Source organism: Chlamydotis macqueenii, chromosome 23 (assembly GCF_036417535.1).
Source record: "Chlamydotis macqueenii isolate bChlMac1 chromosome 23, bChlMac1.mat, whole genome shotgun sequence".
In the NCBI taxonomy this organism is placed as follows: domain Eukaryota; kingdom Metazoa; phylum Chordata; class Aves; order Otidiformes; family Otididae; genus Chlamydotis; species Chlamydotis macqueenii.
Window position 1 is genome coordinate 1870293 of NC_141578.1, and position 13665 is coordinate 1883957.

General features: G+C 55.9%; 1 protein-coding gene across 1 annotated transcript; it reads right to left on the minus strand.

Annotated features, from left to right (window-relative positions):
* Positions 1–134: 134 nt before the first annotated feature.
* Positions 135–11919, minus strand: LAD1 (ladinin 1). Its single transcript, XM_010118901.2, has 10 exons — positions 11577–11919; positions 8310–8450; positions 6799–7303; positions 6237–6380; positions 5454–5503; positions 3788–3860; positions 3276–3407; positions 2794–2883; positions 1534–1611; positions 135–1202 (listed from the first exon to the last, which is right to left on the minus strand). Exons 1-10 carry the CDS (start codon positions 11612–11614, stop codon positions 1197–1199), a joined length of 1257 nt encoding a protein of 418 aa, XP_010117203.2. The 5' UTR covers positions 11615–11919; the 3' UTR covers positions 135–1196.
* Positions 11920–13665: the final 1746 nt, after the last annotated feature.

Consider the following 13665-nt stretch of genomic DNA (forward strand, 5'->3'; position numbering starts at 1 on the left):
ACACATTTGTCTCGGATTTTTCCTTTTTTTCCTCTTGCCAGAAGAAAGGAAGCGAACAGCTCCCAGGCCAGGCGAGGAGCAGGTGACCGGGAGTGTCTTAGAAAGAGCAATTTTTATTAGGGGAAAAAAAGGCACAGAGAAAAGTCCTTTTCAAAGCTCAGTGAGCAGGATGAAATCCAGGGGCAGCAGTAGAGTCCCGCACCAAATCTGGCCACCGCAAAGGGTGCTCAAGGCACAGCCCTAGCCGTCGAAAGGCTCCAGCACAAGGATCTGAGCATCGTTTTACGGGCTGCCCGTGGCACCCTAAAGCTGGAGCACCCTGCTTCCCTGCTGGGGGGCTCAGCAGCCCGGGGATCGCAGGGCCAGGGGTCTGCACAGCCACGGGCAAAGGGGGAGAGGGAAATGGGGTTTGCAGAAGGGGCCCAGCACAGGGTGCTCGCCTCCATGCAACCCCAAAAATAGGGCCACGGCCAGCCCACCCTTCCCATATCACTAAGTGAGAGGGGTCGCTGCTTGCAGGGGATGGTGAGGGCAGGGTGGAGAAGGTCTCTGGCTCAGCCGCTTGCTGGAGGGAAGGACCAGGGCCATCCGGTCCACCCTTCTTCCATGAGGCATCTCCAAGTTACACCAGCGCACGCGTTACTTTGCAAACACTGTTTGCCTTGGCTGGGTCCCTCCAGCAGTGACAGCCGGGGGGGTGGGGAGGTGACATCCGCCTGTCCCACCTCACCCCACACGAGCCAGGCAGCAGGGATGGACATGGTCCATGGACGTGCAGCTGAAACTCCCTTGGCCAGGCAGCTTCTCGCCCACTGACGTGATCCAGCTGCAAAGGAGACGTATCGGCTGGTCCTCTTTGGCAAGCAGTTACGGGCACAGCCAGAGATCAGGAGCAAAGCACCAAAACATTTTGGGGAAAAGAGGCAAGAATCTGCCTTCAGCATTTGCAAGGAGTCTCCAGGCCTGGGCACTCCCAGGCAGGCAGTGACTGAGGATGGGGAGCGCAGGGGTAATCTTCCAGCCTTCTTCCTTCCCATCGCACGTGCAGGAGACCCCGGCGACCTGGGGTGCACCTGCACGTGGCGCGGGGGACTCTCATGGCAGTGGGCTGCTGGACAGTTGGGTAGGGCTGGGCTTTGTTCTTCAGAGCAAAACAGTTTTTCCCCGATCATCTGATATTATTGCAACCGATATTGTTACAACTGGAAAAGAAAGTGAGAAGCTGTGAGGCCGGGCCCAGGGCTGCAAACCCCTAAAGGCTCCTGCTGCAACCAGGAGCATACTCGTCCCAAACAGGGGATGGGGCAGGCAGGCATCCCCCAAATCCCACCACATGCCACTTCCCTGCCTCTCCCAGACCCTTCTCACCCTTACAGCTGCCTCCAGTTGTACCCTCCTGCTGACTCCCCCCAAGTCATGGGGTCCGGGATGTCCCACACGGCCCCTCTCCTCCCCATAGCCTGGTTCTCCCACGCCTGCCCTCTGCCCCCAGCTCAGAGGATGCACCAGTTTTCAAAGCAGCTCCACGCCTACCTTGGTGTCCCCAGGGGTGTCTCCAGGCTGCTTCACCCAGACATCACGGTTTGGCAGGCTGTTGATTTTCCTGATGTCCTGCAAACAGCAGAGTCGTAAGCAACACCAGGTTTTCCCCACGCCTCACGTGCGGTGTTGCCTTGATCTGACTTTAACCAAACCCTGAAGCATACGTGCTCCAGGTAAAACCAGATGGCTTTGAGATCCTGCACTTGGTAGACCCTCAAAACCAAGTGCAGCTCTGGCCCGCAGAGGTGGTCGGCAGCAGGCATTATTATAGGGAAAAACTGATAAAGGAGCTGCAAGCTTTACCCAAGAGTGACCACAGCAAACCTTCTCCTGGCAGACACGGAGCTGGCACAGCCTCCTGGTACAGAGACGTTTGGGCAGTGCTGATCACTGCAGCTCAGCGCTGGGGTGCCCAGGCTTGCCTGCCCGCGCTGCGGGGCTGGGCTGGCGCTGCCCCTCTTGGTCCCGCACCCGGGCGGCTGCGGGAGGCTCCATACGAGCAGTGGCAAAACTCCTGGTTGCTGTAAAGAGTGATTCCTCCCCAGGGCTTGCTGAACCTCTCCTTTCCAGGTACAGTAAACGGCCCTGAGGCCAAAGGGTCTCCCGTCCTCCCTCACACCCGTGTCCCTGGAGCAGCCGCTGTGGCAAAGTGCGGACCTCTGAGCCCCCTTAGATGAGCACTTTGACCCACAGATACAAGACATCCTAACTGGGGGTCTGGGCTACACTCAGGGATGCGGATCACTCCAGACCCCATACGTAGCAGAACCTCTCAGTGCACACGTAGTTCTCCAAGCCCTGCAAGAGCCCGGTGCCGAAGGACCCAGCATACGGCTCATCTCCCAGTGACCTCCCGGTCAGAGCCAGTCCTCCAGACACTGGCAGAGATGGGATCATGCTGGGGTGATCTCTCTCACTGGTGGCAGAGTCTGCTCCCCCTGCACGTCCCCTGGGACACACTCCCAGCTGGTGCCTGCTCCCTGCTCACCCCACCAAGGGCTGGGAGCAGCTGCTTCGGGCACTTTGGGGTCAGGATCATGGCACAGCAACAAGTAGAGTCCCGACATCTCACCGTGGCAGCCCTGCAGCACCCAAACCTCCAGCCTTGGCTAAATTCCTCTCAAAGCCTTTAATGGCTTCAGCCAAGGGTTCATCAGCCCTTCAAGCCCCACCACCCCAGATGCAGGGATGTGTCCCGCCAGGATGCCTGATCTCAAGGCTCTATCCCGGGATGTTGGCACAAGTCGGTACCTTGCTCTTTTCCTCCTTGGCAGGCTCCTGAGCTCGGCTGATCCACAGATTAATGCGGGATGTCACCGATCCTGGGATCTTCAGGTTGTCCTGTGGCACAGAGAGCAATACCAGGGTTACCAGCTCTCCCACTGTACGAACGTGGCCCAGGACAGTCCCCAGGGCACGGGGAGGCTGAGCAAACCTGCAGCAGGCAGAGACCAGCCTACACCTTGGCTGCATCCCAGCTCCTCAAACACCAGCATGTCGACATGAACCCACACACCACCGGAGCACAGTTTCGGTGGCAGCCGGTGCCCAAGCCCTGCCCTGCCTGGCACTGCTCAGCAGCCACCAAACTCCCAACAAACTGCATCCAGGCAGCAGCCTGCCAGGCTGTGAGCAGGTACCCAAACAGGGAAAGATTTCTCCAAAAAGCTGGTGCCCGCCCCGGCACAGAACCCCACTGGAAGGTCCTTGCTCAGGCCAGATCCTGCCCTTACCTTCCTGACAGCCAGCGGCTCAGCCTTGCTGGGAGCACTCGCCTCGAAGAAGTTGCGCTTGCTGGCCACCCCCTCTGAGGACAGCAGGAGGCTCTTCTGAATAGTCAGGGACGATTTCACCGCCTCCGAGCGCTGAGAGGAGAGAGGGGCATCAGCAGGGGCCATGCACCCCAAGGGTAAAAAGCAAAGTCCTGCTTCTGGCTCGTGTCCCAGTCCCATCGGGGTCTGCTCCCTCCGTGCCCATCACCACCTCATGGATCATCCCACTGCTCCCCCCAGCAGGACCGTGCAGCGTCCCCATGACCGTCTCCAAGGGATATCCCCTCTCTGCTCCTAAAACCCTGAAGTCAATCTCTTTTTCTGCCTGGGACCATTTTCTTCAACCCCATTAGCACTGGTTGTTCGGTGCAGTTCAGTCCCTCTCTGCCTTCCACTCTCAGCTCCAGGCCACCCCTTTCCCTCTCCCCACATCCCTCCCATGACGTTCTGGCTATACCCAAGGTTTTTGGTACCTGCACAGCTGAGGTGTACTTTTCCAGCTTCTCCCCAATGGTTGTGCTGCTACCTGGGATCCTCAGACTCGCACTGGTGAGGAAAAGGGGAAAGAATTGAGCACAACCCACTCAGGGTCTCCCAGGACTCAGCCCATGGTCCTGGGGGGCTCTGCTTGGCAGAAGGAGACCTCATCCAACACAAGCACTCCTCCTGCATCTGCGTGCCAAGTGAACCAAGGCAGCTCATTCCCTGCTGGTGACCAAGATCTCCACGTCTTACTAGGGCCACACTGGGCATTCAGAAATACCTCTGAGCTCCTCAGTTTATCCTGCCTTCATCACTGCCATCTTCACCAACATCAGTATGAGTTTGCCTATAGCATACATAGGGGTGAGCCCAGGTGCCCATAAAGCCCCACTCCCCTGCCCTGGACTCAGAGGTGGGAGAGGGCATCCTGTCGACCTCCTGCATTCACACCTGAGCCCTCAGTTAGGATCACAGAGTGGTTTGGGTGGGAAGGGACCTTTCAAGCCCACCCAGTCCAACCCCCTGCAAGGAGCAGGGACATCTCCAACCAGATCAGGTTGCTCAGAGACCCGGCCAACCTGGCCTGGAATGTTTCCAGGGATGGGGCATCCACCACCTCTCTGGGCAGCCCATTCCAATGTTCTACCACCCTCAGTGTAAAAAATTTTTCCTTATGTCTAATCTGAATCTACCTCCCTCTATTTAAAAATCATTACCTCTCAGTTCCTCAAGAGGTTTTAAGACACCCATCCAAACCGTGCCATGGAGATGTGGAGGATCACTTGATCTGGCCACTAAAGCCAGAACAGGTTGCTCCAGTGTAGTGGCTTTTGATATCTCCAGGGATGGGACCCTGTTGTGGTGCTGCACTGTGGTTCAGCCCCAACCGGGACCAGACTACACAATCTCTCTCTCACTCCTCCTCCCCACCCTCCAGTGGGACAGAAGGGAGAATTGGTAAACAAAAAAAAAAAAAAAAAAAAAAAAACAACAAAACCCAGAAAAAACACATGGGTTGAGATTGAACAAAAAGTAAATTTCACAGCAATAACAGAAGAAAACAAAACAGCAATGGAATACAAATACAGCACAATGGCTCACCACAAATCTCCACACCCAGTCTCTTCCAAGTAGCAGGAGGCTCCCCTCAGCACCCTCCTCACTGATACACTGAGCATGATGGCAGATGGGATGGAATAGCCCTTTGGCCAATTTGGGTAAATTAACCCCGCTGTTAGCTAATTAGTTAACTATCCCAGCTGGGTGCCCCAGCCATAGGGGCCACCAGCTCCAGTTCTCCTCCCAGCTCAGGTGAATATGAACTCCATCCTAGTCAGAACCAGGACAACAGCTCAGCACAGCCACTCCTGTGCAGACACAAGCACCGCTGAGAAACTTTATCAACCAAGAGACAGCAGGGGCTAGCTGAAGGATGCTTGTACAGATCCAAGCTGTCTGTTGGACATTGTCCTGTCCTCTGCTAAGCGTCGCTGCCCAGTTAGCCAGGCACCCTGGGGGGACCAATGTTCAGCAGACCCATGCCAGGGCACTCACTAGCTGGTACCCGGTCCCATCGCCTCCTCCTCCTCCCTTGGAAAACAAGGGATGACAATCCCTGCTCAGGAGGGCCAAAGTAACATGAAGAGGGGTGCTGACCTCCTTGTGAGAGGGCTTTGGCTTTCTTCTTTCTGTTGTCTTGAGATCACCTGGAAGACACAAGGAGAGGAGATACTGGAGCCATCTTAGGTTATCAAAGATAAACAAGGGAGAAACTGCCTCAAACTCAGCTTCCAGTTTTCAAGCAAGCTCCATTTCACCCACACCAGAGCCTGTCTTATATCAAAGTTCTCCAGACTGAAGATACTTTGTAGTCCTAACTGTTTATTCCCAATAAAGCACCATTAAATTTAATTAAGCCTAGCCAGTCAGGCCTCATTCACAGCACAGAGGAGTTCAACAGCTCTTGGCTTTCCCAGCTTCTCCAAACGCTTTATTCCAGAGACCTTTTTCAGGGAGTTAGAATTGAAGATATTCTCAGGGGTGTAACAAGGACAAGAAGGAAGATGCATTTTATTTTTATTCTGTGCTCTTAGAGAAGATGAGACATGCCGGACTGCAGATGGTCATTCCTGTGACTCTTTGGAAAATCTGAGGGCAATGAGCTCCCTGTTTTCTCACCACTTCCCAAAAGTTTCCATGCCAGCACAAAGCATATGAACACGGGCATGTTCACCATCACAGGCCTTCAGTCAGACACGGGTGAGGAAAATGGAGGAAAGACCAAAGCAGAGCTGCAGTGCCCAGACCAAGGGTGGATTTTGAATGCACTTTTGAGAACAGGTTCTGCCAACATAACCTGGAGACCAAAGCAACCCCTCCTTCCCCCCAGTCCTCCGCTGCCTAAATGGGGATGTTTCTCACACTTGCTTTGGCTCTTACCCGAAAGGAGACAGTTCTTGGGCTGGTTCTCCTGATGGAGCTGCTGTAGGTGACATGACTTGGAGAAGTATCTGACTTTTCTGCAGGTTCATCTTGGGTAGGAGACAGCTGTATTACTTCTTTTGAGGGATTCCTGGATGGTTGCTGAGAAAAAAAGCAGACATCTGATGCATCCCTGCAGAGTCTGCAGAGAAGGCTGAGGCACAGGGAGCAGAGCAGCTAGGATGGGAGCCCGGAGGCAGGAGTTTGAGATCGAAATCCTCCAAACATTGGTTGTCTCACTTGGCTACACACAGCCCCAAACACCTCTTCAGTGAAACCACAATGGCAATCAGCAAGGCCTTGCTGGAGAAGGCGATGAGACTAGAGCATGCAGGGGAGGGAGAGGAGGTGGTGGAACCCTGTCCACCAACTCATGGTTTGCAGCTCTCAAAAACCTTCCCCAAAAGCCCATGGGTCCCATTTCCCTCCTGGTACTTTTGGGCTCTCCCTCTCTCCGTTGTCCCCCCAGCACCCAGGACCTTGCACCCCAAGGGGTGGTGCCTTGTCCATTCCTGCTCACCTGATGGCCCAGAGACAAGGTCACCACCGGGACTGTCTTCTCTGTGCTGCGGCTGCCCTCTTTGGTCAGGATCTTCACTTCACGGAGTCGGCAGCCCCCCAGCTCTGGCGATGCCCGCTGCTGCAGCTCCCCCACGTCCTTCCTCTGCTCCCCCCGAGGCGTCTCCACACCTTGGCCCTCTTTGTCCTGGAGATGTCCCCTCACCACTGCCCTCCGCTCCAAGGCTGGCTCTGGGTGCTGGTCTCCTAGTGGGTCCCTTCTGCCCTTGGCCACATCCTGATCCTGCTCTCCAGCCTGGATGCTCTTCTGCCCCACACGCAGCTGCCTCCCTGCCTCCACACGGCTCGTTCCCACCTCTGTCTCCTGCTGCTCCTTCTCCTGCCTCAGTTTTTCAGAGACAGCCATCAGAGACCTTCTCCGTCTCCCTTCTTGTGTCTTCAGCACCTCCGAGAGTTTACACTCTTCCTTGTCCTCTGCAGACGCTTGCTTCACCAGCGACTGAGGTCTAGAGACAGAGATAAAACGGGGGTAAAACCTCAGCAGAGGGCTGGCTTTTATTCTGCGGGTGAGGTTGACTCAGGTGAAAGGCTCTGAAGGAGTGTAAAAATCCCACCAACGTCCTGGAGTCATCCCTGCAGACAAGAACTTGCAGCCACACTCATCCCCATCACCTTGGCTAGGCTCTCCCAGGACAAGTTTGGATTAAAAGTCTTTCCCCCCACCCCCTTTTTGTGGCAGAGATTAAGGATTTCTGCAGCCTCATTCCAGGACATCAGCATCCACCAAGTCCTGGGCCGAGGAGCTGTGGGCTTACAGCAGCGCACTTGGGTCTGCTGCTCTACGAGACGTGTGTCTGAGGCTCTTTGGGGGATTAGGAAAAAATATCACTATCTTTAGGTTTAAAGAGTCGGTTATAAGACAGTCTGCTAGGGAAGGGTTCCACCACAATCCCAAGACATTCTGCAAAACAGTTGTTTGCCCCTCCTTCCCACAGGGAAGCGTGTGTATGGGCAGCCTGATCGCAGGACACCTCCAAACCCCAGGTCCCTGCTGCAAGGGGCTTTGGGAGAGCCACTGGAAAGCCCTTGGGGTCACCTCCCCACTTCAGCACAGGGCATCCAGCATCACTGCAAGGTTCACAGGAGCAAGAGGACAGCCAGCCAGGTGCTGTGTGCTCGGCCCACCTGCCCTGCAGAGATGGGTGCCAGCACCCACCTGAGCTCAGCCTCAGCACGGACTCTCACCCTGCCACACCGGTTCCCTGTGGCATGGGACATGTTAAGGCCTGTGATCCAACCCACCAGAGATACACTCATCTTCTTCTACTCCTCCTGCCAAGCCCATCCTTCTGCCCCAGGGCCCATTGGACCCCCACCCTTCCCACAGCTCAGCCCATTCTCATCCAGAAGTGTCTCTGGCCAACTGCAGCAGCTTTGGCTCAGGGTTGAGAAAAACAAGGTGCGAGCCGTCAGCATCATGAGCAAGACTGACGTTAGCAGGACCTCACGCACCTGCTGGAAGCTGGACTGGTGTCTTTCGCAGGGCTAGGAGACTCCTCGTCCATGGATGTGGAGGACAGCAAGCTGCGGTGCCTTCGTCGGCGCTCTCTTTGCTGCTCTTCTTCATCCTCAAGAGTCCTCTGCCTGGCCAGGCTGTTTGGGATGAAACATAAGGACAGGGTGAGGCTGTGCCCTGCTCAGGGAGCTTGCAGCCCTGGTGCCAGACAGGAAAGGAGACCAAAACACCCTCGGGCAAGGGCCAAGGGGCTGGTGGAGGTTGCCTTTCCCAGCTGCTTGCACGGGGCTGGAGGAGAGGGACGCCAACGCGAGCCAGGTGTCGCAAAGCGCTCTCGCTCCACCCAGCTGGTACAGGCATTTCCCAACACAAGCACTTGACTTTACAACGCCTAATTTCTCCTGTTGGAGGGAGCACTCATGGAGAAGGAATCCCTACATCAAGCAAACCTCCCCAGGCAGGGATATTTAACCGTAATCCAGCAGGAGCAGGACCCTAGAGCCACCACACAGATCTCAACCACATAAACTCGAAGGGTAACCACTCGTGGCAGAAGATCCTAGCCGCAGCGCCAGTTGTGGTGATGGCATTTTAATTTTTATTGAGCAAAAGTCATCAGAGGCTGAAGGCAATGAGCTCTGCCTGGAAACAGGGACGGCCGGAGCTCCTCTTACTCCTGGCACGTGACTGGGTCTGGGAACTGTTTATAATCACAGATCGTACCAAAAAGACAAGGTTTGTAATAATCCATAAAGAGTCATCTTTAAAGATTTTATTTTGCAGAAGCCAAATGTACAACTTTTTTTGATAAAATGCCACCTTGAATAAAAAGTTTGGAAAACAGCAGCTTTCCCTTCCTTTCTCTGTGCAGAACCTGCCCGCCCACTCTGCCGGTGCATGAACTGTGTCGGAAAATATTTTTACTGGCTGGATTGAGCTTTTCCCAGCAGTGTTCATTTCCCTGCAGCACTGCTCCTCCATCAGCTGCAAACGCAGGCAGGGGTCCCGGCCCCCAGCAGCCCGACGGGGCAGAGCCCTCGCTGCGTGGGAGCCGTCCCATCGCAGCACCCCAGCTCTGCAGCTGACACTCCGGTTTCATCCAGGCTCAGGGTTTACTTTGAATTTGACTTTTAAGAACCTGAAAGTCAGAGCAGGTCCAGGCCTGCGGTATCGCCAGTGTCGGTGCGGACACGGTGACTCGCGGCGTGGTTCACGAGTTACTGTGTAATGAGAGCTGGGTCATAAATTAAACCACATTACCCCCAGCAACTATTTGTGGCTTCTGTTCTTCCTGGTCCAGGGAGACGGGGGAGCACGGAAGGGCCAGTGGAGCAGAACGGAGAGCAGAGCGGGGACGGGTCCGGGCTGGGAGCTCAGCGCCTCTCTGGGACCGGGCAATGCTGGGGGATGTGCTGCCCATCACTCCCGCTGCCTTCATCCCCATCGCTCCTTGCGCCCCAAGCCGCCTTCACGCCCCGACAGCAATCGCACCCACTGCTGGGGGGGGTCCAGGGGGTCCCCGATGCCATGCCTGGCATGGGGAGAGACGAGGATGGAGGAGGCTGAGACCTGCCGCGGGAGCCCGTGAGCATCCCCAGCTGGCTCTCGCCCCGCCGCAGGACGCCTCCCTGGTCAGATCTTTGCGGCTGCGCTCGCCTCCGCAGGCCCGACCCTGTAAATATTTGTGCGCAGCTTAGCTGCGCTGGGAAGGCAGCACGGCTTTGTTTGCGCGGTGTGATCTCCCGGCACAGCAATCACTGCACGCACGCGTTCCCACCCGGCGAGGCTGGCACGTGCGCAGGGACACGCGCACGCAGGTGCCTCTGCTCAGCGCTCCTGTCCCTCAAGCAGTGACACGAACGCAGGTTCCAACCCACGTGAGAGCCAGTCACTTCTTCGGTTTTGCATGCACGGGCTCCTTCAAAATGAAAATAAGATTTTCCTGCCCTGAGTTTGCTTCGTTCCTTCAGAGGCAGCACACAACCTGGCATTATCAACATGCAGCTTAAGAGAATTTGTAATTAAGTCATATACCCATTAGGTGTGATTTGCTTTGCCAATCCTTCCCTCCTCTGTTCAAAGAGGGATTTATTTTTCGCCATCTTACCTTTTTTAACCTCAGAGAGGTGACTGAAAAAAGATGGGTGTCTCCCCCTGCCTTGTCCTCTCCCGCCCTGTTAATCATTAGTGCTGAGGTACCTGACAGTCATGCTGTCTCAGTGAACGCTGTCTCATCTAACGAGAGGAGAAACTGCCTTCCCGGGCTGTGGAACAACCTGGGCGCAGGACCCCACTGGGCTCACGTTCGGGCAGGTCCGTGGCTCAGAGGACATGGGTCTGGACGGGGCTGGGATGCCCTCTGGATCCGTCCCACCCGTGACGGAGGCAGGGTATGAGTCAGCAGCCTCCAAGCAGTGGAGTTGCTCTTCGTTCCCATTTCATGGTGGGTGTCTTACCCTGGGTACTGGGGTTTGCAATTAAGTCTTGGAGCCATCACATCGAGGAGCTCTGCTCCGTTTCGTGGGAAAACGTTGCTGCGTTTTAGTCACTATCACCCTGTCTGTGCAGCTGAGGTTGGCGGGGCTTGCCCTGGGTTCTGTGGGAGTTCGGGAGCGATCCCCACATCACCCAGCCAGTGTGAGCCCCTGACTCGCCCCGCGATGCCCAGGAGCCTCAAGTGCCCCGGCTCCCATTGGAGCCAAAATCACATTTTAGGGAAGATCGAGCGGAGCGGCAGATGCCACGGGGCTGTGGGGAATCACTCAGCGACTGCTGATGAATCAGGGCTCGCTCAGCACCGGATGGGCAGAGCCTGCAACCTCCGCACGACGGAGCTGAGGCACGCACCCAGGGGCTGTACAGGTACGGGCCGAACGAAAAAATGCCGCAGCTGGCTCTGGAGCCAGCCTGGAGGCACAGCCCAGCCAGCCAGACCCTACCCAAAGAAAGGCAAACCAGACCCAAAATGTACCCAACACGGGGCAAGGACACATTTCCAGAGCCATTTTCCTATGCGGTGCCCAGCTTCCCCAGCCAGCAGAAACAAAAACTCCGCTGATCTTTCCCACCCTCAAGAAACTCCAGCAGCGCCGAGCTCTCAACGGGGCTGGCACCCCCTCTGCAAGTGACACCCCCCGCGGCGGCTGCCCCCTCTTCCCATCCTCCCCAGCGCCCCTCGGCTGAGGCTCGCCGTGCCGGCAGCCCACCCTCACCCGCTCCCTCCCGCCGGTTGGAAGGGTTAAGCATTAAACCACAGCTCCTACCTGGAGAGATCGGACCAGTTCCTTCTGCTGAAAGACATTCCTGCTTTCCCTGAGTTTCAGAGAGTCCCCAAAACTCGCGCGGGCATCAAGGCCAAGGTGCCATCCAACACGCAGGGATCTGCACTGCCCGGAGACTCTGCTCCCCAAGGAGGGAGGAACTCCCCGCAAGGTTATTTCCCGGTGCACCTTTACCCTGCCTGCAGCCCGTTTACCACCACGCCGCATCACATGGTTTCTTATCTACCTTGACAGAGGCAAGGCTGTAATTTGTCTACTAGCGGCGCCGTGCAAAAGACGCCCTGCCCAGGAGTGCCACGCAAAAGCCAATCCCTCCTCGCTGCCTGCTGTGCCAGGGCTGGAGCGGAGGAGACCCACGCTCGGGGCTTGATCCATCCAGGTCTCCCAGGGTTTCGGAGACAACTCCCTGCGGAGAACCTGTTTTACCAGCCGCTCTCCACCAGTCAACAGCTCCTCCAACGCCGGTGGAGGAGGTGAATTACCTTGGGCTGAGTGGGAGGCGGCTGGCTCCCGGGGATCCAAAACAGTCATTAAAACACCTCCCATTAAAACACCTCCGCCGGGTGCAGCCCAGCCCTTTCCAAAGAGCGTGGGAGGGTGCCCGGCTCCTTTCAGCCTTTTCTGGACATCTTGGATGGAGCTGCCGTGGCCTCCCCTTCATTCCGAGCTTTACTGCAGTAGAAAGCACTGGTGAAGTCTTAGAAGTGGCTGAGGCGTGGGTGGGGGGGTCCAGTTTTTGGGTGCTGAAGCCCCGTGCCAGAGGTGGGCTGTGTGCCCAGGCTCATCCCATGCCCAGACCCAGTCCACCAAACCTATTGTCCCCCCTCAAGCTGGTCCTGAGACCCCGTCCCCCAACACTTGCACAGGGCAACCCTTTCCTCCAACGGGCAGGTGTGAAGGCAATGCCTCATGGGGGAGATGGGGGCATCCAGACACAGCAGAGCTGGGCCCAAGGCTGGTTTTCAGCTGCGGTTGGCCCCAGTGCGTGGCATGGCCAGGACCCCAGCGCTCCCACTTGCTGGAGGCAGCTGGGCGGCTACGGCAGCGGATGCCTGTGGAAAAACGTCATCTGGGACCCCCGAGTACAAACCCAGCCTCTGATCCTGGTGAGAGCCGTCTCTCCGCCAGCCCGAGGGGCTGGTTGTAGGGCTGGGCTTGCCACACGTACCGCCAGCCCACAGGGGCGTGCCCGGGACCTCAGCAACACAAGGAACTATTTTAATCAAAGGCTCCTGATTAAAACCCCATTTCTAAAAGACAGCCCTGTCAAACGAGCCGTCTGCTCCAAGCAGAGCTCGTTCTCTGTTTTTCCTTCTTGCAGTCATCACTTGGCTTTCAAGTGTTTTCATACACACAGAAAACTCAGCAAGTTGTGACATAAGCAAAACCAAAATTACTTAAATAACCTTGCAAGCGTCCTGCTAATTGCTGACAAGCTATATATAGCAGTCCAGCATCAGCCAGTTACTATAAAGCAATAAACCTTTCTGAATAATGCACAGCGAGCACTTCGCTTGCCAAACCCATTGCCAAAGGATATCACCGAAGAACAGGACTTAACGGGATTTCGAAAAGGATTAGCCTGAACGTAGCGAAAGAACACCCCCAGCTAGGATGCACACGGCAAAGGAATATCAAACCTCACAGTTTGTGATTCCTTTTATTGTTGAGATGAAGATATTCTAGACAGGCGTTTAGCGACCGGGGCTTAGGCAGAGGACGAGCCTCGATGACACTCGCCCTTCACACCGCCCTGGTCCTTATTTTCAGCTCAGACCTCTTGAGCTGACCGTGGTTTCCTGTCTATTTAAGACTCCTCAATGGGTTTCTCATCCATGGACTTGTCTGGTTTCCCTCAGACCCAGGAGAACTGTTAGTATAAAGAACATCTTTCAGCAAGGAGTTCCCCAGGTCTATTCCCCACTGCTACAAAAGCCTCCACCTCTCCCTTAATTTCAGTGAGGTCCTGCTGAGCTGTTTGGCAGCACAAAGCATTGATCTTCCGTGGTTTTGAGATTTTTGCTTCCGCAGAGCATTTAGCTCATATTTTCCCTGATGTTCCTTGTGTTCA

Bases quoted from the DNA above. Each gene is read 5' to 3' on its own strand.
- LAD1 (XM_010118901.2), bottom strand. From the start codon at position 11,614: ATGTCTTTCAGCAGAAGGAACTGGTCCGATCTCTCCAG. The intron at 5,504-6,236 runs GTAAGAGCCAAA...TGTGTCTTCCAG, and splicing joins CAAGAACTGTCTCCTTTCGG to GTGATCTCAAGACAACAGAA. The intron at 3,408-3,787 runs GTACCAAAAACC...CTCTCCTCTCAG, and splicing joins AGTACACCTCAGCTGTGCAG to CGCTCGGAGGCGGTGAAATC.